This window comes from Microcebus murinus, chromosome 10 (genome assembly GCF_040939455.1).
Source record: "Microcebus murinus isolate Inina chromosome 10, M.murinus_Inina_mat1.0, whole genome shotgun sequence".
Lineage (NCBI taxonomy): Eukaryota > Metazoa > Chordata > Mammalia > Primates > Cheirogaleidae > Microcebus > Microcebus murinus.
Window position 1 is genome coordinate 73,821,298 of NC_134113.1, and position 24,443 is coordinate 73,845,740.

Sequence of the window (24,443 nt, forward strand, 5' to 3'; positions counted from 1 at the left end):
TGCAGTCAGTTCCCTATGTCACCCCACCTCCAGCCCCACACCACCACTGATCTGCTTCCTGTACATTCTAGTATTTCACATTAAGTAGAATAATAACACTGTGGACTCTTCTGTCTCTGGCATCATTTTCTCAGCATAGTTTTGCCACCCATCCACCCTGTTGCATGCATCAGTGGTTCATTCCTCTTTCCAGTTGAGTAGTATTCCCTTGCTATGAGTAGACCAATTTATTTCTCCATTTGTCTGGTGATGGACTCTTGTGTTATGTATCATCAGAAGATAGAAACCGGTAATTTGAACAGGAAAATTTAATATAATTTTTAGGTCATAAAAGGTGGTTAACAACAGCAAGGAGTAAAAGAGGACTCTAAAGAATGAAGAAGTAGCAAGTAGGGTGAGGGACAGTGGACCCTGAAGGAACTAAGGATTTAGGAGAGGATATCCTCCTCATCCTTCACAAGGCTTTGATTCAGACCTCTTTGAAAAGGGCATGGCTACCACTGTCACACACAGCTTGCTTGTCACTAGTGAAGAAACTTGCCAAAGGACACAGGCTGGAGCGGGCCCACAGGTGGTCCATGGTTTCCAGATGATATGGGTGGCTTGCAGCTGGCATGTAGTAGCAGCCTACATGACAGTGGGAAGGGCACGGCCTGGGACTGTGCCTGGAACTGGTCAGTGAGGACTGCAGAGGCGAGCGCTACCAGGCATTGGTACTTCCATTGAATAAAAACATGGGAGGCCAGGCACGGTGGCTCACGCCTGTAATCCTAGCACTGTGGGAGGCTGAGACGGGCGCATTGCTCGAGGTCAGGAGTTCGAAAACAGCCTGAGCAAGAGCGAGACCCCGTCTCTACTATAAATAGAAAGAAATTAATTGGCCAACTAAAATATATATAGAAAAAATTAGCTGGGCATGGTGGCGCATGCCTGTAGTCCCAGCTACTCGGGAGGCTGAGGCAGCAGGATTGCTTGAGCCCAGGAGTTTGAGGTTGCTGTGAGCTAGGCTGACGCCATGGCACTCACTCTAGCCTGGGCAGCAAAGGGAGACTCTGTCTCAAAAAAGAAAAAAAAAAACAAAAACATGGGAGAAAGACTAGAACCCAGAAGAAAAATGCCTTCCTGGTGATTTCATCTTGCTGTGTCCCTCCAGCTCCTTCAATTTGACAAAGCCTGACATGGCAAAGAAGAAATGTGTACAGGGTCTGGCTTCAGTAACATAAAATGGCCAAAAAAGGGTGGGTCTAAACCTGGGAGATAACAAATTAATAACCAACACAGCTTATTTCTAGTTTGGGACTATTATGAATAAAGCTGCTGTGAACTTCATGGGAACAAATCTTTTTATAGTCATATGTTTCCATTTCTCTTGGGAAATACATAGGAGTGGAATTTGCTAGGAAATATGTTAAGTGTGAGTTTAATTTTACAAAAAATTAACAAATTCTTTTCTAAGTTATATCATTTTGTGTTTCCATCAGCAATAGATACACCTTCTCCAATACTTGGTGTTGTCAGTCTTTTAAATTTTAGCCATTCTAGTGTACATAAAGTGGTATCTTTTCGTGGTTTTATCATCCCTGATGTGGTTTAGTCATTCCTGATTCTTTCCATCCCTACATGTTGGAATAGTAATGTTGGGCAACTTTTCCTGTGCTTATCAGTCATCTCTATATTTACTTTTGTGGAGTGTTTGTTCAAATCTTTTGCACATCTAAAAAACTGAGTTGTCTGGGTGTGGTGGCTCACCCCTATAATCCCACCCTAGGAAGCCAAGGTAAGAAAATTGGTTGAAGCCAGGAGTTTGAGACCAGCTTGGGCAACACAGTGAGACCTTGTCTCTAAAAAAATTAAAAAATTAGCTGAGTGTGGTGGCACACACCTGTAGTCCTGGCTAGTTGGGAGGCTGAGTTAGAATGATCACTTGAGCCCAGGAATTCCAAGTTGTATCAAGCTATGATCGACAGCCACTGCACTCTAGCTTGGGCAATGGAACATGACCCTGTCTCTAAAAATAAAATAAAATAAATTAAAAATTGGGTTGTTGGTTTCACAATTGAGTTGTGAATTTTTTTTTTTAACATAGTCTGGATAAAGGTTCTTTGTCAGATATATATGTATTACAGCCATTTTAACATTGATATTTGTTAACACAAAGTACCAATAGGAGAAAAAACAAGTTTATGAAATTTTGATATAGTTTTGGTATTATTTCAATAAATAGATAAGGTACAATTAGTTTTTATAGGTTTATGTATTTATATAGAGACTTGAAAACATACAGAGAATTAGGGCTTCCTTTAAAGTCATTTGAATTTGGGGTTGGGAGAATGCTTAGAGTGGTCTTAATGCCTTTTAGTGAGGGGTAACCTGAAGGTTTTGCCCAGAATCTTCCTATTGATAACCTCCAGGCCAAATCACATACATTTGTTTTTTGGCTACAATTGCAAGTGCCAGAATCCCAATTTAAATTAGTGTAGGCAAAAAAGCCTGATAACAGAGGATGCTTACTTTGTATCTCTTCTCTGCTGAGTGTCAGCCCCATTCTTCTCTCTCACTGCTGACTATCTTTTTTTCCCATAATAGAAACATGACCACTGATATGTCCTGACAACTTTGTCCACCTGCAGAGAGATTACCTCAATTCTCTGGGCCCTAAGTCCAAAAACCGCAGGGAACTAGCTCATTAACCCAGCTTGGGCCACAGCCTTCTAGACCAATCAACTGTGTTGGGAGAAGAGGAGACATGTGTGGGAAGTTATAGCATACCATTCTAGCTCCTGAGAGAACAATTTGGAGGGAATGAGAGAAAGGGGATCCTGAGAAAACAGTTACATAAGAATCTATACTATAGTACTCTTAAAAAAACAAATGTGAGAGAATAGGTCTAGATAACAAATGGGAACTGGTGTTGGACATTTTATGTGAGCTTTAAGGGAAAAAGAAGATTTCATTGAGAAGGTGAAGAAGCATTCATGTGTAACTTAGGATAAAAACAAACAGATATATTGACAAATGTTATGAAATGATATGCTTCGGCCAGGCACGGCGGTGGCTCATGCCTGTAATCCTAGCACTCCGGGAGGCCAAGGCGGGTGGATTGCTCAAGGTCAGGAGTTTGAAACCAGTCTGAGCAAGAGCAAGACCCTGTCTCTACTAAAAATAGAAAGAAATTAATTGGCCAACTAAAAAATATATAGAAAAAAATTAGCCAGGCATGGTGGCACATGCCTGTAGTTCCAGCTACTCGGGAGGCTGAGGCAGAAGGATTGCTTGAGCCCAGGAATTTGAGGTTGCTGTGAGCTAGGCTGACGCCACAGCACTCTAGCCCAGGCAATAGAGTGAAACTCTGTCTCAAAAAACAAAAACAAAAAAAAAAAAAGAAAGAAAGAAATGATATGTTTCATTCACTCAGTAAAAAACACGTGAATCCAATATTCAAACTAGGTGATGAGTACATGGGTATATAAGTGTGTGTTATTCTATGTTTTCTTTCTGTACATTTGAAAACTTTCCATTCTAAAAGTAAAAAAATAATAACCAAATTCCAAAGAGCGTCTTGGAAAAGAAGTTGTGAGTAGCATGTAGGAGAAAGATTAGTCAATTTAAGTAAAGAGATTTCATAGATTTACAGACATTAGAATGAAAAAGGCCTTTAAGGTGTTCTATAGACCAGTCTTTTAGGCTTTGCTACTAGTTCTCCCACCAAAAATGTGTGTTTGGATAAATCACCAAAATTCTGTGAGATTTAGATATTTTCATTTGTAAGATAAGGGGGCTGGCTTAGGTGATCTCAAGTATTCTGTGGTAAACTTGCTAATAGCTCATTAAGAGGCAGGGAATATATGGGAAATCTCTGTAACTTCCTCTCAATTTTGCTGTGAACCTAAAACTGCTCCCTTTAAAAAGTCTTTTTTTTAAGCTCGCTAAGACTATCTTTCAGGTATTAGCAAGGTAGGTATAAGATTAGGGGACAGTCTAACTCCCCTGCTTAGTGTTCAAGGCCATTCATGCTCTGACTCAAACTGAATTACTGTCCTCTGCACACGTTTTATACCTCAATCATTTCTTCTGTGCCTGGAATGTCTCCTTCCCTTCATCTACCTGGTGAATTCCTATTCCTCTTTGTAAGTCCATCTTGAATACTACTACTCTCACACTATCTTACAGAATTCCTTAAGACTTAGTGACCTCTCTGCTCACTAAACAGCATATCATTTTTAAAATCTGTCATATGGAATATACCACATTTTACCTGTTATTCTCTTTTTGGTATTTTAATTATTTTTCAAAAATATGTTTCTTCATACTAGACTATAAACTTCTGAAGAAGAGTGATCATACCTTTCATAGTTTCATATTCCCAAAGCATTAGCACAATGACTTACATATAGGAGATTCTTGATAATACCAGACTCATTGTATACGGTAGTAAGAGTTTATGCAAAATTGTGAGGCAGCTGTTTTGCTACAAAACTCTTATTGGCATGAACTAACCCTTTTTCTGAAACTATGATGATGGAATATCATTATTGATTTTTCTAAATAACCTTTTATTATGATAAGATTTTCCCAGAAAGCTAAAACCCTGGCAGAAGAAAATGTCAGTCAAGATTTCCTTTTGTTAGAATTGCGATAGTTTGGCATGTTTTGTGCTATTTCGAGATTAAAGTATTAATAAATGGATTATTGCCTCCACTGCAAGGTCTCAATTCAGGCAAAAAATGCACAAAGAATGACACCAGAATGCAAAGCAATGCTCTAAGTATCTGAGCAGTGATCTGCTATTTCCAAAGGACTCTCAAGTGCAGGTGGTAAAGAGGTAAAGTGGAGGTGGTAAAGAGACTTGGTAAAGTCTCAAGTGGAGGGCATGGCATGCTTGGAGTAGCTGAGCCCTGGCTAGGTCTGCTTCAAGAAACAGAGGAGTGAGGGATTGACTGAGCCCTGCTAACCTGGTGACACATGGTGACTCTAACTACTAGTAAAATGAAATCTAATGAATGTTTTGGGTTCTGAATAGTTACATTAATGATTGTTGGCAAACATTGTCTTAGCATGGGAAGACAGATATGATCTCTCCTCTCAACCCAATTTAAATATTTTAGAAGATTTATTTTAAGTCATTTTTGTTAACTTAGCTAATTTACTTCTGTCATTTTAGAGAACATGCATGCCATTAATGATATATAGCTAGTTCTTGAATATTCTTTCAACTTTGTTTCATTACAGCTTTTTTTAAACAACCACATTCTTTTATTTTTTATTTATTTTTTCATCATATTATGGGGGTACAAATCATTACAGCTTAATGCAGAATATACCTATGCAGTGCCATTCTGAAGTGACAATAAAAGAATCCAGATATTTTCAAATTAGTGTTTAGTCTTGTAATGTGTAACTATTTCCTGGAAAGTTTTAGGAAAGATCTTAGGAATTTTGTCTATTTTGATAAGATTAATATAATTGCATGCATTCTGTTTGTTATGGCTTCAATTTTTTTTTAATCTTAAAAACATTAATGCAGAGCTTACAGTCTCATAAACCAGTTACTGTTCAGATGAAAAAAGGTAACATGTCTCTTGGCTGGTGCAAACAGTAAATTAGCTTTCTATTGTGTTTTGTTCGATTAGCCTAGAATCTGACATTCTTCAAGAAGTTACCACCAAAGACAATCAGGAGACCCATATATATATACACCCAGCCACTTTCTTCTTTCCCTACTAGTGAAATTGTTTTGTGCATTTCAGCACTTTCTATGCGAGGAAAAGCACTAATTGTATAACAGTAATTAACATGTGTTCATAAATATGTTACAGATATCGAAGTTTATGAATTTTCCTAGTACCATCAATAATCTGTTACTATCTAGATAACCATCCCTCTGTCATCGCTCAATTAATAATTGAGAGGCTAGTTGGGGCCAGGGTTTTGCTAGATACTGGCAATCTAAAGAACCAGAGCGTACAACTCGTGCTCTGTGTTTATAACCCAGCAAAGATGACACAGAAAAATCATTAGGAGTGTTTTCCAGAAGTGCAGTGTGCAATGGGAGCTAAAGGTCAATTACCCAGGATGTGGCTCACCCAGATTTCTTGATTCTTCTTACATTTCAAAATTGAAGAAAGAAAGTGAGGATACAAACTATACTACATGATGTTTGCATGCATACATATCTTCCAAGAAGAACATTATTCGGTCAAATAACTGAGGTTCTCTCGGTCCACCTCTTTGGAAGGTTTGCTTGTGTGTCTACCAGTGGTGTTCACGAACCCCTCTCCCCTCCAATACTGAGAGGAATGAGCAGGCAGGGGTGTGGAAGGGAGGGCCATATGGAGATGGAAGGGATTCAGTTTTCCATCTTTCAAAGGAAAAAGAACCGGTTGCTGAGCTCCTTCTGCAGAGTGAAAGGTCAGAGTTGAGCAGGGTAAGAAAGCCGTGCCCTTGTGAGGAGCAGAGTTCAGGGTCTAATTCCTGTTGCCTTATCAGCCTCCTGTTGTACGTGCGGGGAGAGCAGATAACATCCAATGCGTACAGAGCTGCAGAACTGGAGCGCCTTGGCTACTTTACACTGACCTGGAAAATGTCAGGATAAATTTCAGAAGGGGGGGGAGAGGGCATTGGATATTACAGTCCTTTTAGAAGTCTCGAGACTGTGGATATTGAGTTGTTTTGTGTTTGTTCCCCTTCACCGTTGTCACCAATTCACTGAGGAAGGATGGCTTGTGAATGGGGGGGTCGGTGAGGGCTGAGGGAAGGTTTCAAGGACTAGGATCTTAAAATGAGATAGGCACCTGCACAGGGCAGAGTTTAAAAGATGACGGTCCAGACCAGTTGTGGGAAATGACCTCACAGAGGTTGTTAACCTTCCCCAAAGCTTCATTTTTTTTTTTTTTAATTACAATGGGTAACATCCCCTTGAGAAGACAGAATGCTGCTCTAAGGCTAGCCCTCTTATCGGTCGGCCGGGGGTGTGTTAAGGGGTCGCCCCCAATGCCGCAGCCGGGGCCGGAGGGCACGAACGCGGCCCGCGCCCGGCTCTCCCTCAGAGGCCGCCGGGCGCGCGCGCACGGCCGAAGCGCGCGTCCCCGCCCCTCGCGAGCGCGCTGCCCCCCCTCGCCCCCGCCCCACGCGCCGGTCCCCGGCGCCCCCGTCCGCCCGGCGCTCCCACAGCCCGAGCGCCGCTCAGCTGACCCGCGGGCGCCAGACGCCGCGGCTCCCGGCTCCCGAGCGCAGCTGCGGCGGCGCGAGCCTCTCACGCCGACACTCCCCCTGCCCGCCCCTCCCCCACCGCGGCCGGGATCCGGACCAACTGGGCGCGAGCCCGCGGCCGCTTCCCCGGCGCCGAGCGAGGAGCCAGGCTGCGGTGGCAAGCGGTGGCTGCGCGGCCATGGGCTTGCCGGTGTCGCCGTAGGACGGGCGCGGAGACCGCAGCCGTGGCGGCGGCGGCAGCAGCCTCCGCAGCAGTCACCACAGAAGGCTTCCCGGGCGGCAGCGGCGGCCGCCGGAGCAGCGCGGCCGGGATGAGCGGGAGCGGCGCGGCGCCCGGCCCGGGCTCGGGCTCCTCCCCGGCCGCCTGCCGCTTCGCGCACTACTTCGTGCTGTGCGGAATCGACGCGGACAGCGGGCTGGAGCCCGACGAGCTGGCGGGTAAGGCCGGGCTGCGGCGGCGCGGGAGACGCGCGGGAGGCGGGGTGCGGGTTCCAGACAAAGTCAGCCCCTGGCGGTGCCTCCCGCTGCCGCTCTCCCTCCGAACGGGCGCTCGAGCGGCGATTTAATGACATTGTTATTTATTCCGCGTGCAGGGCGCGCTGCTGATTCCGCCGGCGCCGCGCCGCCGGGGGGCTCTCGCCTCCGGGGCGCTGGGTTATTAATAACGGGCGCGGGGGCCGGGGCGGGGGCGGCCCCGAGGGCACGGTGCCCGCACGGCACGCAGGCCCCTTGGCCCGCAGCTGCGCGCGGGGCCGGCCAGTGACTCCCTGGGCGCGCTGACTGCCCGGCCTTGCGGCGGTCCCCTGTATCCTACCCCTCCCGCCCGGGCTGCGAAGTTTCGGCCCCGCGCGTGACGCGGCGCTCGGGCTGCTTCGCGGGAGGGGGTGCGGGAGGCCGCCGGGCCGCCGGCGGGGTTGGCGCCCTCCGAGGCGGTGGTGGCCGTGCGCGGCGAGCGCGCGGCGGGAGGCTGAGCTGGACTTCATCCTTGACTGTTCCCGGTCAGCGCCGCCTCCCGCCTCGGGTTCTGCGATGACGGTCGAGTCACCTTTTGGAATCTTGTCGATTTGGCAGTGTCACGGGAGCTGGCAGGGGACCTTTGGACGCTCGGGACCCGGCACGGCGCTTTGTTGACACTGCTTACGCTGCTCCCGAGTTTAAGTAGTGGGGTATTTCCCCCTCAGTTTGGCGCACCGTGTGTTAGTGCCTGGGTTTTCTTGGAGGGGCACCGGTCACTGCTCTTGACTGATTGGGTGGCGCAGTGCGGGGCTGTGCCGGGGGACCGACGCTGGGAAAAGGGGCCTTTAAAGGGCGATTGGTGGGCGGGGGGGAGTGCGCAGTGTGGAGAGGACGCCGGGGAGAAAAGACTGATTTCATTTTCCACGCCTATTTCTTTCTGTTTGCCTCCGTGGGATCTGAATCTTGATGATGATGTTGTTAAATGGGTGAGACAAGTGACATCTACCGCCTGAACTTTATCTGTGTCAGTGTTAAACACTTAGGGTATAGCCTTTCAGAACAGCTTCCTCTGGACGTGGAATTCCTTATCGATTGCACCACTGTGCCGGTTTTTCTCTTCCTTTCAGGGCGGGGGAGGAACTGGGAAGAATGTATTAAATAATAAACGCTAGTAGACAAAACTTCACCCTTAAAATACAGTATCTGTCAACCCACATCTTAGCTAAGAGAGCATTTTTTTCTCTTAACTCAGCTTCACAGCAAGACATTTTCAATAAGAACTGTAAGTCTAGTTTTAGTTAAAAAAATTTTTAAAAAGAGATAATAGAGTACCAGGTTTTTCTGTATGTGTAATTATGTAATCATGTTGTTTCTTCCACTGAGATTTCATCTACATGTTAAGAATGGCCTTGCTAAGGGATGTGAAGTTAGAAAAAAATGTCTACAGAAAGATTTGGAGAGATTCTCTTTAGAGATTGGTGAAGGGATTATCTTATTTTTCTAGAATCCCTTCTTCCGTAAACATCCTAAACATTTGTGGCACCAGGGTCACTTGGAGGCCTTCTGTCAGTGGTGACTGATGAAAGGAAGCCTGTATTTTTCTCTTTCCCACTTGCTTACTAAAGCCAAAACACCTTATAGGTGTGACCTGGGACTCTTTAGGCACAGTGCAAATGCCTTTAACAAAACTGAACAGTAAAAAATTATATTTTAATGCATTTTTTAGAAACAGACTATAGTATCTCTTTTTGCAATACTTTGTGTCCTTGTGGGTTTTGGGATTTCTGCTTTTCATAATACTTGATGTATTCAGGTAATGTATTTTGCCTGGTAATATTTCAGTATCATTCATTCATTCAGCAAATAGTTTTGAAAGCCTCTATGTGAAGCCTGTGTTCTAGGCACTGGGGACATTCTAGTGCAAACAAATAATGGCGTATACTCATCCCTTGGTATCCATGGGGGATTGGTTCTAGGATCCTCTCCACACCCAAAATTCTAGGATTCTTAGGTCCTTTATAAAATGGTGTAGTATTTGCATGTAACCTATGCACAGTCTTTTTTTTTTTTTTTTTTTTTTTGAGACAGAGTCTCCCTTTGTTGCCCAGGCTAGAGTGAGTGCCGTGGTGTCAGCCTAGCTCACAGCAACCTCAAACTCCTGGGCTCAAGCAATCCTGCTGCCTCAGCCTCCCAAGTAGCTGGGACTACAGGCATGCGCCACCATGCCCAGCTAGTTTTTTCTATATATATTTTAGTTAGCCAATTAATTTCTTTCTCTTTATAGTAGAGACAGGGTCTCACTCTTGCTCAGGCTGGTTTCGAACTCCTGACCTCGAGCAATCCGCCCGCCTCGGCCTCCCAGAGTGCTAGGAGGCTTGAGCCACCACGCCTGGCCTGCACAGTCTTGTATATACTTTAAATCATCTCTAGATTGTTTTTTATACCTAATACGACGTTGTAATGCTATGTAAATCATAGTTATACTCTTTTTTTTTTTTTTTTTTTCTGAGACAGAGTCTGCGCTGTTGCCTGGGCTTAGAGTGCCGTGGCATCAGCCTAGCTCACAGCAACCTCCAATTCCTGGACTCAGGTGATCCCCCTGCCTCAGCCTCCCAAGTAGCTGGGACTACAGGCGCATACCATGATGTCCAGCTAATTTTTTCTATTTTTAGTTGACTGGCCAATCTCTTTATATTTTTAGTAGAGACTAGGTCTCACTCTTGCTCAGGCTGGTCTCGAACTCCTAACCTCAAGTGATCATCCTGCCTCAGCCTCCTAGAGTGCTAGGATTACAGGTGTGAGCCACCATGCCTGGCCAGTTATAGTCTTTTGTTTAGGGAATAATGACAAGAAAACTTCTGTATACCTTCAGTACAGATGAAACCATCATAGGCCTAACTACCTTTTCCATCTGCAGTTGATTCAATGTGTGGATTTGGAATCCATGGATGCAGAGGGCCAACTGTGTATTGTTTGTCAGATGTTAATAAGTGCTATGAGGAAAAATAGAGAAATGGGATTAGGAGAATGCCAGCAGAGTAGTGGGATGGTGAGGTTGTGATTTAAAATAAGATGGTTAGAGAAGGGCCCACGATGAAGGTGACATGTGAACAGAGCCCTGAGGGAGGTGAGGAAGCAAGCCATATGGATTGGCTGGGGGAATGGCATTGCAGGCAGAAGAAACAAGTACAGACACTCCGAGGTGGGAAAGTGCCTAGTTTGTACAGGTAACAGCAAGGAAGCCAGTGTGGCTGGAGCTGAGGAAAGGGGAAATAGTAGATAAGATGAAAGAGAAAGGGCTGGAGAGATTGTGTAGGGAGTCATAGACGTTTGTTAGGCTTTTACTCTGAGATCGGAAAGCTCTGGGAGGTTTTGAGCAGAGTAATAATAAGATCTCATGTATCTTCTAAAAGGATTTGTGGTTGCCGTGTTAAATAGACTGTATCGGGGTAAAGGTAGAGGCAGGTGAGTAGATGGGCTCTTTCATTATTTGAGGTGAGAGATGTCAGTGGCTTGGTGAAGTGTCAGGAAGGAGTCAGATGTATCTTGACAGTAGAGCCAACAGGACTTGCTGATGAAATGTGTGAATATTAATGAATTCTATGAATATGGTAGTTATATTCAAAGAAAGTGATCAAAGATCACTCCAATATTTTTGGACTGAACACATAAGCTTCTTTGTTTATTAAAATAGGGAGATTGATGGAGAAGCAGACTGGAGATTAGTTCAGTTTTGGACATGTTAAGTTTGAAGTGTCCATTAGACATTCAAATGGAGATGTCAAGTAGATAAGTCATCTCTCAGGGAGAGGTCTGGACTGTAGATATAAGTTTAAAGCCATGTAATTAGTTAAAATCACCTAGGGAGTGAGTATAGATAGATAGAAAAGAGAAGGATTGAGTCCTGGGGGCACTCCAATGTGTAGCAGCAGTAGGGAGTATGAGGAGGAAACAACCAAGAAGATTAAAGAGTATGGATGGTGACGTGGGAGGAACACAGGAACATGTAGTGTCATGTTCTCTACTAACAATCTTGAATATTTCCATAGAGCTACATTTGGGGATGAGGAAACTGTGTTAGGCAAATTAGCCAGAAGGTTGTTTCTGTTTTGCTACATAAATTTGAGAGCTAATGATAGTTAAGGTTCTATTTTGCTTTTCTGGAACTGATCTATCTGTATCCCACTTTCTTAACAAGATGTCACCCTGCCTGTGGAAGGTCTTAATTGACTTCTGTTAAACATAAATTCTACCAGTTGGCTTTATAGACTATTTTTTGAGACAGAGTCTGACTTTGTTGCCCAGGCTAGAGTGGGTGCCCTGGCGTCAGCCTAGCTCACAGCAACCTCAAACTCCTGGGCTCAAGCAATCCTTCTGCCTCAGCCTCCAGAGTAGCTGGGATTACAGGCATGCGCCACCATGCCCGGTTGATTTTTTCTATATATATTAGTTGGCCAATTAATTTCTTTCTATTTATAGTAGAGACGGGGTCTTGCTCTTTCTCAGGCTGGTTTCAAACTCCTGACCTCGAGCAATGGGCCCGTCTCGCCTCCCAGAGTGCTAGGATTACAGGTGTGGGCGATCACGCCCGGCCTAGACTTTTTTTTAACATATGCACGTTCCTAGAATTCACCCTCTGCTGGTGGTGGGACATTGAAATCAAATTAAAGACACATACCATATGATGAAGTAACAGTTAAATAGAGAAGACCTCATAAAAGTTATCAAGGCTTCAGATAGTTTTTAGTTACTCCTCCCAGTAAAACTCAACTTTAACAACAATGGAAAAGACTACTTTCATCTCAAATAAATAGATCTCTTAATAGCTGAAAATAATTTAAATATATAAATAAAAGTATATTTTAAAATGGAGGACTTAGAAATTTTATGGGGAATGTTCACATGTATATAGTGATATGTTGGTATTATAATACCTATTGTCCTTTCTCTGCCACATCTTAGCTGTTGTGCTTCTTCTCACCATATATTTTCAGGATGCACTTTGTTCATAAACAAAAATGTCCTTTAAATGTTAAAGTTGGAATGTGTAAATTTCCATTAAATGTTAAGGATTTCAAAACTATTCTTTTAACCAGGTGTGGTGCTACATACCTATAGTCTCAGCTACTGCAGAGGCTGAAGTGGGAGATCCTTTGAGCTCAGGAGGTCAGGTTGCAGTGAGCTATGATGATACCACTGCACTCCAGTCTGGGTGACAGAGTGAGACCCTGTCTCTAAAAAACAAACAATAAACCTGGATTCTTTCTTGCATATAGAAGAAAGAAGGTATAAATGGAGGTAAATAATGCAGTTGGTTAATGTGAAGGAAGGCAGACATCATTTTGAAATTTTCTTTTGTTTTTTTTTTGAGAGAGAGAGTTGCACTCTGTTGCCCTGGGTAGAATGCCATGGCATCATCACAGCTCAGCGCAGCCTCAAACTCCTGGGCTCTAGCAATCCTCCTGCCTCAGCTTTCTGAGTAGCTGGGACTGTAAGTGTGCACCACCACACCTGGCTAATTTTTTCTATTTTTTGTAGAGACAGAGTCTCGTTCTTGCTCAGGCTGGTCTGGAACCCCTGACCTCAAGCGATCCTTCTGTCTCAGCCTCCCAGAGTGCTAGGATAACAAGGGTGAGCCATTAAGCCTGGCCTGATATTTTCTTTTTTGGTTCTCATTCCTTTAAGACCTAGCTGTAGGAATACATATAGCTTGATTTACAGCAATGAATTTTTTGGGCAGTGGAAAAATGAAAAGCATGATTATGCCTGTATTTAAGTAACATAAATATGCAAGCCTCCCAAAAGGGAAGGGACTTTGCCTCTCTCTCACAGTGCCTTATATGCAATACACAGTGTTTAATAAGTGAATGAATATAAGTTTACATATGAGTCTCCCAATTTTGTGATGACCAGAATGTCCTTAAATTGTTCTCATGGTAGTCTGGATTGAGTCCTGCTAATAGTTGTTGAAGTCTGATAGATAAGATCTCTGCCACAGATCTTTGTTTAGATCTCTTGGTGTCTCCAGCTATTTTTATTTTTATTACTTTTTTGAGACAGAGTCTCACTCTGTTGCCTGGGCTAGAGTGCTGTGGCATCAGCCTAGCTCACAGCAACCTCAAGCTCCTGGGCTCAAGCAATCCTGCCTCAGCCTCCCGAGTAGCTGGGACTACAGGCGTGCGCCACCATGCCTGGCTAATTTTTTCTATATATTTCTAGTTAGCCAATGAATTTCTTTCTATTTTTAGTAGAGATGGGGTCTTGCTCTTGCTTTCGAACTCCTGACCTTGAGTGATCCTCCTGCCTCGGCCTCCCAGAGTGCTAGGATTACTAGCATGAGCCACCACGCCTGGCCTCTCTAGCTATTTTTAGTTTTGGTTGTATTGGGTGTGGTTTCCAGAAGAGCTTAGAGGCAGTGGAAGGCATGGTCTAAATCTATGGTCCTCAACCCTCCTGCAGTGGACCCCTACAGGAACCAGGCAACACAGCAGGAGGTGAGCAACGGGATGAGTGAGTGAAGCTTCATCTATATTTATAGCCACTCCCCATCGTTCACATCACCACATAAGTTCCGCCTCCTGTCAGATCAGCAGAGGCATTAGATTCTTTAGGAGCGTGAACCCTACTGTAAAATTCGAATGCCAGGGCTCTAGGTTGCATCCTCCTTATGAGATCTAACACCTGATGATCTGAGGTGGAGCTGAGGCAGTGATTCTAGCGCTGGGGAGCAACTGCAAATATAGGTTATCATTAGCGGAGAGGTTTGACTGCACAATAAATGTAATGGGCTTGAATCATCCCAAAATATAGCCCCTGTACCCCCACCCCCCCTGCCCCCAGTCTGTGGAAAATTGTCTTCCATGAAACCTGTCCCTGGTGCCAAAAGGATTGAGGACCACTGACCACTGGTCTAAATTCAAATATGTACAAAATTTAGTTGACACTGAGTGTCATGCCGCAATAGTTCTGAAAAGGACCTTAGAGAAGAAACTGAGGCTGAGAGATTCAGGGCCCTCTCAGATCACATTTGACCAGCAGTAGTCACACATGGCTAGTGCATAGTGATTCTAGTACTATGCCCCATAGTTATTTAAGTTCAGAAACAGATGAGGTTGACTTAAATTCAGCAAGCATTTCAGGCTTACCCTTATTCCAGACTGAATGTCATAGTCAAGAGTGTGCTAAAGTATGTCTTTTAAAAACAATGGCCAGGTGTACAGGCTTGGGTGGGGTAGGAGCTCCCTACCATGATATGACCACTGTGGTAGTGCTGCAGTTGGTTAGCTTTGTTGACATCTTTGGCCCGCAGTAGATTATTGGGGTTTTGGAAGGTCTGGCCTGGTAACTGGGGAGCTGAGGAAGGAATAATACAAGGATTAGCCTCCATTCTAGTAAGGTCAAAGAAGACTTGAGGTCTAGTTGCTATGGTATAGTGATAATTTGATTTTTAAAATCTACTGGAAATAAAACTCTATCATAAAATTGCCCCAATAGTGAGTACAGCTAGATTCCCTGTGATAACCCCAGAGCTCTGATGTATGCTCCATTTTGTTAATGCAGGACACACCAGCATAGAGAATGAAAAGACCAAAGAGGGGAGGAGAGAGATGTAGTGTCTTTGCGGGTGGAGAAGACAGTAAGAAAAAGGGAAAGAAACAGGGACAGAGGAAGAGAAGGGAGGCTGAAGGAGTGCAAGTTCTATCTGCTGCTGAGGCATTAAGACAGACTATTCTATTAATAAAATTTCTGAGGATATCCTTTTGCTTGTATTTCCACTGCTGGTCACAGACATTCTTGGGGTAATAAAAGTAAATGTCTAGAATACAATGCATTGTTAGTCATAATTTCCATAAAGCTCCATACGGAAGAAAATATTTTCTTCTCCTACAATTTACTGGAGGGTGGAGATAGTTCCTGTGTAAGGTGCTTTAGGAAACATGTGCCATAATGCCCACATCCTTAACACTTTTGTTTTATAATCACCTAAATTTTGTTTTTGGTAAGGTCATAACTACCTATTACATTTTGGATTATTTAATGTTAAATGATTACAGTATGCCAGGTTATGGAATATATATAGGGTACATCCATTATTCTGTAAAAATCTACAATGAGATAGTAATAATAAAATAACATTTATACCATGCTTTCCCCATGCTAGGCACTGTGGAAAATGCTTTATAGTCATTACCTCATTTGATACTGACAGCATACCTTAGGAGGTATGCACTGTTTTCTCTCTTTTATAGACAAGGAAACTGAGGCTAGAGAATTTAAGTACTTCATTTAGGTTCATATAGTAAGTGAGAAACCTTGATTGAAAGTTGTCTGACATAAGCCATCCATGCTCATAACTACTGTATTTGCCGTTTCCTTAATAACATATGCTGTATCGTACAGATTGTAAAATCTACCAGTACACAAATCCCAAATGGGTAACCTTATAGTCAAACAAGATTATATTTTATCTTCTTTATATAGGAAAGATATTAAAGGAGATACTACTGGTCAGACCTTTATGACCTAGCCTAATCTCTTCTGTGGCCAGCACTCTCTTGCATAAATTCCTTTCCTCATTCATCAAAAAGTTAGAAGAGTTGGGCCGGGCGCTGTGGCTCACGCCTGTAATCCTAGCTCTTGGGAGGCCGAGGCGGGCGGATTGCTCAAGGTCAGGAGTTCGAAACCAGCCTGAGCAAGAGCGAGACCCCATCTCTACTATAAATAGAAAGAAATTAATTGGCCAACTGATATATATATAAAAAAATTAGCCGGGCATGGTGGCGCATGCCTGTAGTCCCAGCTACTCGGGAGGCTGAGGCAGAAGGATCACTCGAGCCCAGGAGTTTGAGGTTGCTGTGAGCTAGGCTGACGCCACGGCACTCACTCTAGCCTGGGCAACAAAGCGAGACTCTGTCTCAAAAAAAAAAAAAAAAAAGTTAGAAGAGTATATATTTGATGTTACCTTTGTTTTTATCAATGAATATTTATAAAGGTAAGATGTTACTATATAAATATAAGGCTTTTATAAAAATACCAGTTTCAACTTTTTTTTTTTTTTTTTAAAGAGATAGGATTTTGCTCTGTCATCTAGGCTGGAGTGCAGTGGCTCAGTTATAGCTCACTGCAGCCTCAAACTCCTGGGCTCAAGCAGTCCTCCTGTAGCCTTCCAAGTAGCTGGGACTATAGGTGCACACCACCACAGCTAGCTAATTTTTTCATATTTTTTGTAGAGACACGGTCTCGCTATGTTGCCCAGGCTAGTCTTGAGCTCCTGGCCTCAAGTGACCCTACCACCTTGGCCTCCCAAAGTGCTGGGGTTACAGGTGTGAGCCACCATACCCAGCCTACACTTTCAACCTTTATTTATTTATTTTTTTGAAACACGGTCTCTGTCTCCTGAGCTAGAATGCAGTGGTGTTATCATAGTTCACTGCAACCTCGAACTCCTAGGCTTGAGGGATCCTTCTACTTCAGCCTTTTGAATAGCTAGGACTACAGGCGTGTGCCAGCTAATTTTTTCTATTTTTGTAGAAATGGGGTCTCTGCTCTTGCACAGGCTGGCACACTTTCAATTTTTTTTTTTTTAAACTTCTTTGCTTTTCTTACTGGGTTTTATCTCTCTCTCTTTTTTAAAAATGCATGAATAGTTTCTTGTCCTTTAGTAAGATTATTGTTTTTAAAAGGAATCTGTGTGATTTCTTGTGAAACCATGACTGGCAGGGCAGTGAGTGTAGTAATTAGAGCTGATGTACAGACAGAAGCTGCGATTCCAGTCCTGGTCTGTCACTGATGACAACTGTGGGCATCAGTGTTCTCATCTGTCTCGAAAGGGGTTAAGTGAGATAAATGAGTTCTTAATATACCACCTTTGGAGTAAAAAAAAAACAAAAACAATTAGATTTATCTTCTTTAAAAATATTAATCCTCAATGCCATAGAACAGGAGACCTGATATATACCATGTATAATTGGCCCTCTGTATCTGTGGGTTCTGCATCCATGGATTCAACCAATGTCAGATTGAAAATACAGTATTCCAAAAAAATAAAGAGTGGTTGTATATGTACTGAACACGTACAGACTTTTTATTCTTATTCCCTAAATCAGCGGTCCCCAACCTTTTTGGCACCAGGGACAGGTTTCACAGAAGATAATTTTTCCACCATCTAGGGTTGGAGTGGGAGGGGTGTGGGGTACAGGTGGAGCTTAGGCAGTAATGCAAGAAGCCACCTCACCTTACTTGCCCTTGCCTACTGCTGTTCACCTCCTGCTGTGCTGCTTACTCCCCTACCCCCCTCTTAAGTTTCATGGAAGACAATTTTTGAGGGGAGGGGGCCAGTGGAGCTCTTCAGCCCAGTCTTAACAGGTGTCTGTAAACAATATAGCATAACAACTATTTATAATATGTAGCTTTTACATTTTATTAGGTATTATCCGTAATCTAGAGATGATTTAAAGTATACCAGAGAATTGGTCATCTTTTTGAAATAATAATATCAATTTATGGATTCCCAGTTATTATCTACATGGACTTTTAGGGACCCCAGGGCCCCTGTCTGAAATTACCATACTAGATAATCTTTAGATTATTATTGTATCTATGATACTGCTAGTTCTCCACATGATAGCTGGTGAGATCTTAGAATAATTTTTTCTACTTAAAATTCTCCTGTAGCTTCCTTTGTATTTTGAATAAGATTCAAAGCTCTTCATAATTTGATGTCTGCTTACTCACTTTTCCAACATTTTCTGACTGGATCACTTTTTCCAGCTATGTTGGTTTTCTTGCAGGTCCTTAACATAGAAAGCCACTTCTTGTCTCATGGCCTGTTCATCTTCTATTCTCTCCCCTGATTCCTCTTCCTAGATTAACATCACCCAATAGAAATATAATGTGAGACACATTTGTAATTTTAAGTTTTCAAGTAGCTGCATTAGAAAAGATAGAAACAGGTGATATTGATTTTAATGATTTTTTTTCCTTATTAAATATTCAAAATTCAGTGTGTTTTATACTTATAGCATATCTCAATTTGGACTAGGCACATTTCAAGTGTTTAATGGCCACTTAAGGCTAGTGGCTATCCTTTTGGACAGTGCAGCACTAGATCTTTGCAAGGCTGGCTTTTTCTCATCATTCAGGTTTCTGCACAAGTATTACCTCCTGGGAGAGGCCTTCCCAGGTCATCCTCCCTTCCCTGCCTCACTGTTGTCAGTTACCCTGCTTTATTTTCCTCATGGCACTTGTTAGTACCTGACAATGTGGCCCTGGGTAGAATGCAGTGGTGTCATTGTAGCTCACTACAACCTCAAACTCCTGGGCTCAAGTGATCCTCCTGCCTCAGGCTCCTGAGTAGCTGGGACTACAGGTGTGCACCACCACACCCGGCTAATTTTTCCCTGTTTTTAGTAGAGATGGGGTCTTGCTCTTATTCAGGCTGGTCTGGAACTCCTGACCTCAAGCAATTCTCCCACCTTAGCCTTCCAGAGTGCTAGGATTATAGGCATGAGCTGCTGCTGATCCCAGCCATTTATTTACTTTTTAATGTCAGTCTTTCCCATTAGATTGTTGGCTTTTGGAAAGCAGGATCTTTGTCTCTCTTGTTTATTATTATACTCAGTGACTAAAATAGTGCCTGACTCAGAATAGGAACTCAAATAGATTGTTTGAGTAATTGAATGAGATAATTTGATATGGATGGAAATACCACTTTTCCTTTTGTTACTGACAATAAAAGTTAGTATATTTGGTTTATGTGTGGGTTTCTTAAACCCCACAATGGAAGCTAGAATTTCTTAAAAATGAGAAGTTTGAGATTGATGAAAAAGCAAGAGAGTGGGTAAATGATTTGCTTTTTCAAAAAAGGTATATATCAGCTTTGTGGAGAGCTAATAAAATTTCTTTTGTCTATAAAACTTATTCGCCTATTCCATTCCTCTTGAAATAAGATATGGCTGGGCATGGTGGCACACACCTGTAGTACCAGCTACTTTGGCAGCTTTGGTGGGAGGATTGCTTGAGTCCAGGAGTTTGAGACCAGCATGATGAGATCCCATCTCAAAAAAAAAAAAAAAAAAAAGAGAGAGAAGGTATGGTAGGCTGGGCGTGGTGGCTCATGCCTATAATCCTAGTTCTCTGGGAGGCTGAGGCGGGTGGATGGTTTGAGCTCAGGAGTTTGAGACCAGCCTGAGCAAGAGCGTGACCCCATCTCTACTAAAAAAATAGAAAGCAATTGGCTGGAAAACTAAAAATATATATATATAAAATTAGCCCGACATGGTGGCGCATTCCTGTAGTCCCAGCTACTTGGGAGGCTGAAGCAGAAGGATTGCTTGAGCCCAGGAGTTTGAGGTTGCTGTGAGCTAGGCTGACACCACAGTACTCTAGCCCGGGCAACAAAGTGAGACTCTGTCTCAAAAAACAAAACAAAACAAAAAACAACAACAATACAAAAAGAAGGTATGGTAAATAAAATTAACCTTATTTTTTTTTAATCACCTGTATGCAAGCAAGCATGCAGGTACCAGCAAGACTTTTTTTTTTTTTAAATAGCAATGTCTTTTTTAAATAGCATGTCTTATTTATTTATAAACTAGTGCCAAGCAGTGAGCACACAAATAGAGGGTCCTTATGAAATTTCAGGAAGTGGTTGTATTAAATACTAAAGAGAGCTTATAGCTTCATTTGTGGTTTTAAAGGAGTATCTTAGGAAACTGCATTTATAGATTCCTTCTTCATGGATACCCACATCAGGTTTGGGCATCGTCCAGCCAGGACAGTTTTTTCTGTTTCTATAAAGTTCTAATCCTTTATATTTTTTTCCATTTACATGGTGTCTTTTTTTTTTTTTTTTTTGAGACAGAGTCTCACTTTGTTGCCCAGGCTAGAGTGAGTGCCGTGGCGTCAGCCTAGCTCACAGCAACCTCAAACTCCTGGGCTCGAGTGATCCTTCTGCCTCAGCCTCCCGGGTAGCTGGGACTACAGGCATGCGCCACCATGCCCGGCTAATTTTTTATATATATATCAGTTGGCCAATTAATTTCTTTCTATTTATAGTAGAGACGGGGTCTCGCTCTTGCTCAGGCTGGTTTTGAACTCCTGACCTTGAGCAATCCGCCCGCCTCGGCCTCCCAAGAGCTAGGATTACAGGCGTGAGCCACAGCGCCGGCCTACATGGTGACTTTATTGTGTTTTATAATGTTCTGTTCTGCCTAAGGCTTGACTTTTTAATGTCCTGTTGGCCAGAGATTCCAACAATTTTCGGTGTGAGACTGTCGTTCCCCATTACTTTTTAGATGAAATGCAGGTGTGGCTAGCTGAGTGTGAGGAGGTAAGAGCTGAGAATTCTAGGAATGGAAGTGGAAGTGTTGCTGCTGAGACAGCACATCACAAGGATAGAAGAGCATGGAGCATTTGCTTTCTCAGACATCCTGCAGTTTTCCCAAGAATCCATAACTTTTACTAACTTTATTCTAAATTAAATATTGTAGCTATTTAATATTTTTACTAATGTGAACTTCTTGAGTACCTTTTATTTTTCTATTGTAAACTTATATATGTCACTGGTGCAGAAAGCTAATTTTGAAATAATACTGTCTTTAAATGACTTTCAAAGATAGATGCTAGCATTATTATCAGAAGTAATCCTAGGAAATCACCCTTACACTATAAAGCTATGAAAATAGCTAACATTTTTATCAGTTCATTTATCATGAACTATGATTTGTGATTTATAAGCATTAATTCTCACAATAACTTGAAGGTATTACTTTCCTCATTTTATAGATGAGGAGGCTGAGGTTTAGTGAGTTTTGCCCAAAGTCATAGAGACAGTAAAGGCCATAGCAGGGATTCCATCCCAGGCAGTCTAGCACCAAAGCAGCCCTCTTCCTTTATTTTCTGCTGCCCCTCCAAGTCTTTCAGACCAGCTGTCCTCAACTGCTGAGTGGTGACACATTAATGGGCCTGCTATTTATGAGTTAGCTCACAAGAATTACTAACAATAGGAGACATATTGAGGTTGTAAATGATACATATTTTAACATTTAAGTGGTATGGATTCAAGATCTTGCCTCTACTGATGTCATTTTCACTCAGTTCCATTCCTATGTGCTTTTATTGGATAGGAGAGAAAGAGGTGGCATTATATGCATCATACCAGTAATTACACATAGCCCAATACATAATGGGAAATCTGTTTTTCTTTTTTTTTTTTTTTATGACGGTCTTGCTTTGTTTCCCAGGCTGGAGTGCAGTGCCGGGATCATAATTCATTGCACCCTTAAACTCCTGGGCTTGAACGATCCTCCTGCCTCCAAAAGTGATGCTGCCACAGTGCCCAGCCCTATTTTTTTTTTTTTTTTTTTTTGATGCTACTGCTAAGCTCCTGTTACTGATGAGCTGTGAATAGTTTCCACATATTCACAAAGGCTTTTAGGAATATCACTGCAAAAGTAGTGATATTCCTACTTTTCTTCCTTCTAGTCTTCTAAAATATTTTGTGCATTACTTCTTTTCTTCCTTCTAGTCTTCTAAAATATTTTGTGCATTATCTGAGGACACCATGGGAGTGTGTTTCTCAACACTTAAGCTGAGCTAGGTTGTTTCTAGATACTTTTCTCAATTATAAAATGTGACAGTGTTTTGGAAAGAGCTTTTAAACTATAGAGTACAATAAAAAATGGGATGGAATTATAATTTTAGGATTATAGAATCTTTTAAGTTCTATCCTGCGGTGAGGACTAAAGTGCTGAATCCTTAAATATAGTTGTGGACCTCTAGATTTTAAACTGTGAAACCCAGTTTAAAGATATTTTTAGGTAGTGTGTTTAGATCCTAGAGGCCTTCTGGTGAAAATCCACCTGTTCTGCATAATTTTCTCTTGCCTGTGTCTCTTATCTAGGTTTCTCTGCTTTGCAGATTGTTTTCTTGCCCCTTCCCTGTCTTGCTCTTTTCTAGTACAACACACTCTCATTTATTTAACACAGGGAATTATCCTATAGTTTGGGAAAACATTAGTGTAGAAATGATATGTAAGTTAATTTTCTTTTTTTTTTTTTTTTTTTTTTTTTGAGACAGAGTCTCATTTTGTTGCCCAGGCTAGAGTGAGTGCTGTGGCGTCAGCCTAGCTCACAGCAACCTCAATCTCCTGGGCTCAAGCAATCCTCCTGCCTCAGCCTCCCTAGTAGCTGGGACTACAGGCATGCACCACCATGCCCGGCTAATTTTTTCTATACATATATATTAGTTGGCCAATTAATTTCTTTCTATTTTTATAGTAGAGACAGGGTCTCGCTCTTGCTCAGGCTGGTTTCGAACTCCTGACCTCGAGCAATCCGCCCACCTCAGCCTCCCAGAGTGCTAGGATTACAGGCATAAGCCACCACACCCAGCCATTAAGTTTCTGATAGTATTAGTTCCTCAGTACAGCTTGACACAATTGCTCATAGACTAGGCTTTTGTACTCCCCCCCATCCCTTCTTTGGAGATCACCCTTATTTTCACCTCAGTCCTCATGAAGCCACCTCCTATTGCTGTTTTGGCTGTTCATTTTCTATAAAAACCAGTAGAAGAAGAAATATTCTTTTGGCAAAATGTTCATTTTCCTTCTCTCATAGTCCTTTGAGAAAACAGGAACAGTCAGTTAGACTAACAATATTCTTTCTATATATTAAATCTATATCAATTTTTTTTCCCTTTTGTTGTAGATGGTGACTAAAATAGCAAGAAGGAATTGTTTTCTCTGGGCAGATGAGACATGAATTATTTTGAGGGTGGGTAGTGGATGGGCATAACAACATACTCTTGTATAATCCCCTGACATCGAAGTTCTCTCTTGTCCTAAGAATCAGCACCAACATATCAGTTGGAATTCCTTGAGAATTCTCATGGAATTCCATGAGAATGAGATGTTGACTTTAATGAGAAGAGTTAGAGCAGTGAGAATTTAGGGATGGTTATAGGTTTAAAACTTGTTGATGATTCACTTTTAGGACAACAGTGTTTTTTATTTTATAGGTTAATTTGTTTCACTTTAAGTTTAACTCTAACTTTTAAGCAAATTTAAATGGCTGAGGTAACAAGATAACAGATTGTTTAAAACTGTTTTCCATCTCCTGTCTCAAGTGTATTCTTTTTCTTAATAAATAAACTTGTCTGGATTTCAAAATATTCTGGCTAAGCTCCAGGGAAATGAGCTTTTGTATTTGACTTCATTTGTTTTGTGCCATTATTCATGAGAAAAATGATTGTGATTTCACAGTTTATTAAAACACAGGCCTTGATACCGTTGAGGTGATTATGCCAAAATAGGTTATTTTATTTGGTGGTTCTCACTCCTGTCTGGCAGTGCTTATTTTTTCACTGGCAGCCCTAGGTACAATCTGATTTTAATTAAATACTTGCAAACTGTTTGTAAAATCTTGTCTTCTTCATGGTGAAGAACTGACAGGCCTCATTTACTGTGAATTACTTGTCAGCCATCTTGTCCCTGGTAGAAAGGCCCAATGGGGGTAGAATTAAAGTATTAGGTGTCTGAAGGGTGGAAGTTAGTAGGAAACAAAAAATTTAGAACCATACCTGTTATTCCAAACTCTATCCCTAACTCCTTTCTTTTTTTTTAAGATGAGGACTCACTCTGATACTCAGGCTGGAGTGCAGTGACATGATTATAGTTCATGGCATCCTCCAATTTCTGGGCTCAAGTCATCCTCCCACAGGCTTGAGCCAACAATGCCTGGCCATAATTCGCTTTTACTGATTTCATTGATGTCTGTCTC

General features: G+C 42.3%; 1 protein-coding gene across 2 annotated transcripts in view; it reads left to right on the forward strand.

Annotated features, from left to right (window-relative positions):
• The first annotated feature begins 7,314 nt into the window (after positions 1 to 7,314).
• The window catches only part of DENND5B (DENN domain containing 5B), a 181,754-nt gene continuing 164,625 nt past the window's right edge, over positions 7,315 to 24,443 (forward strand). For both annotated transcript variants that reach the window (XM_076007508.1, XM_076007509.1), the window contains exon 1: positions 7,315 to 7,647. In XM_076007508.1, coding sequence (XP_075863623.1) covers positions 7,521 to 7,647 — 127 coding nt within the window. In that variant the 5' untranslated portion in view covers positions 7,315 to 7,520. The remainder of the gene's footprint in view (positions 7,648 to 24,443) is intronic.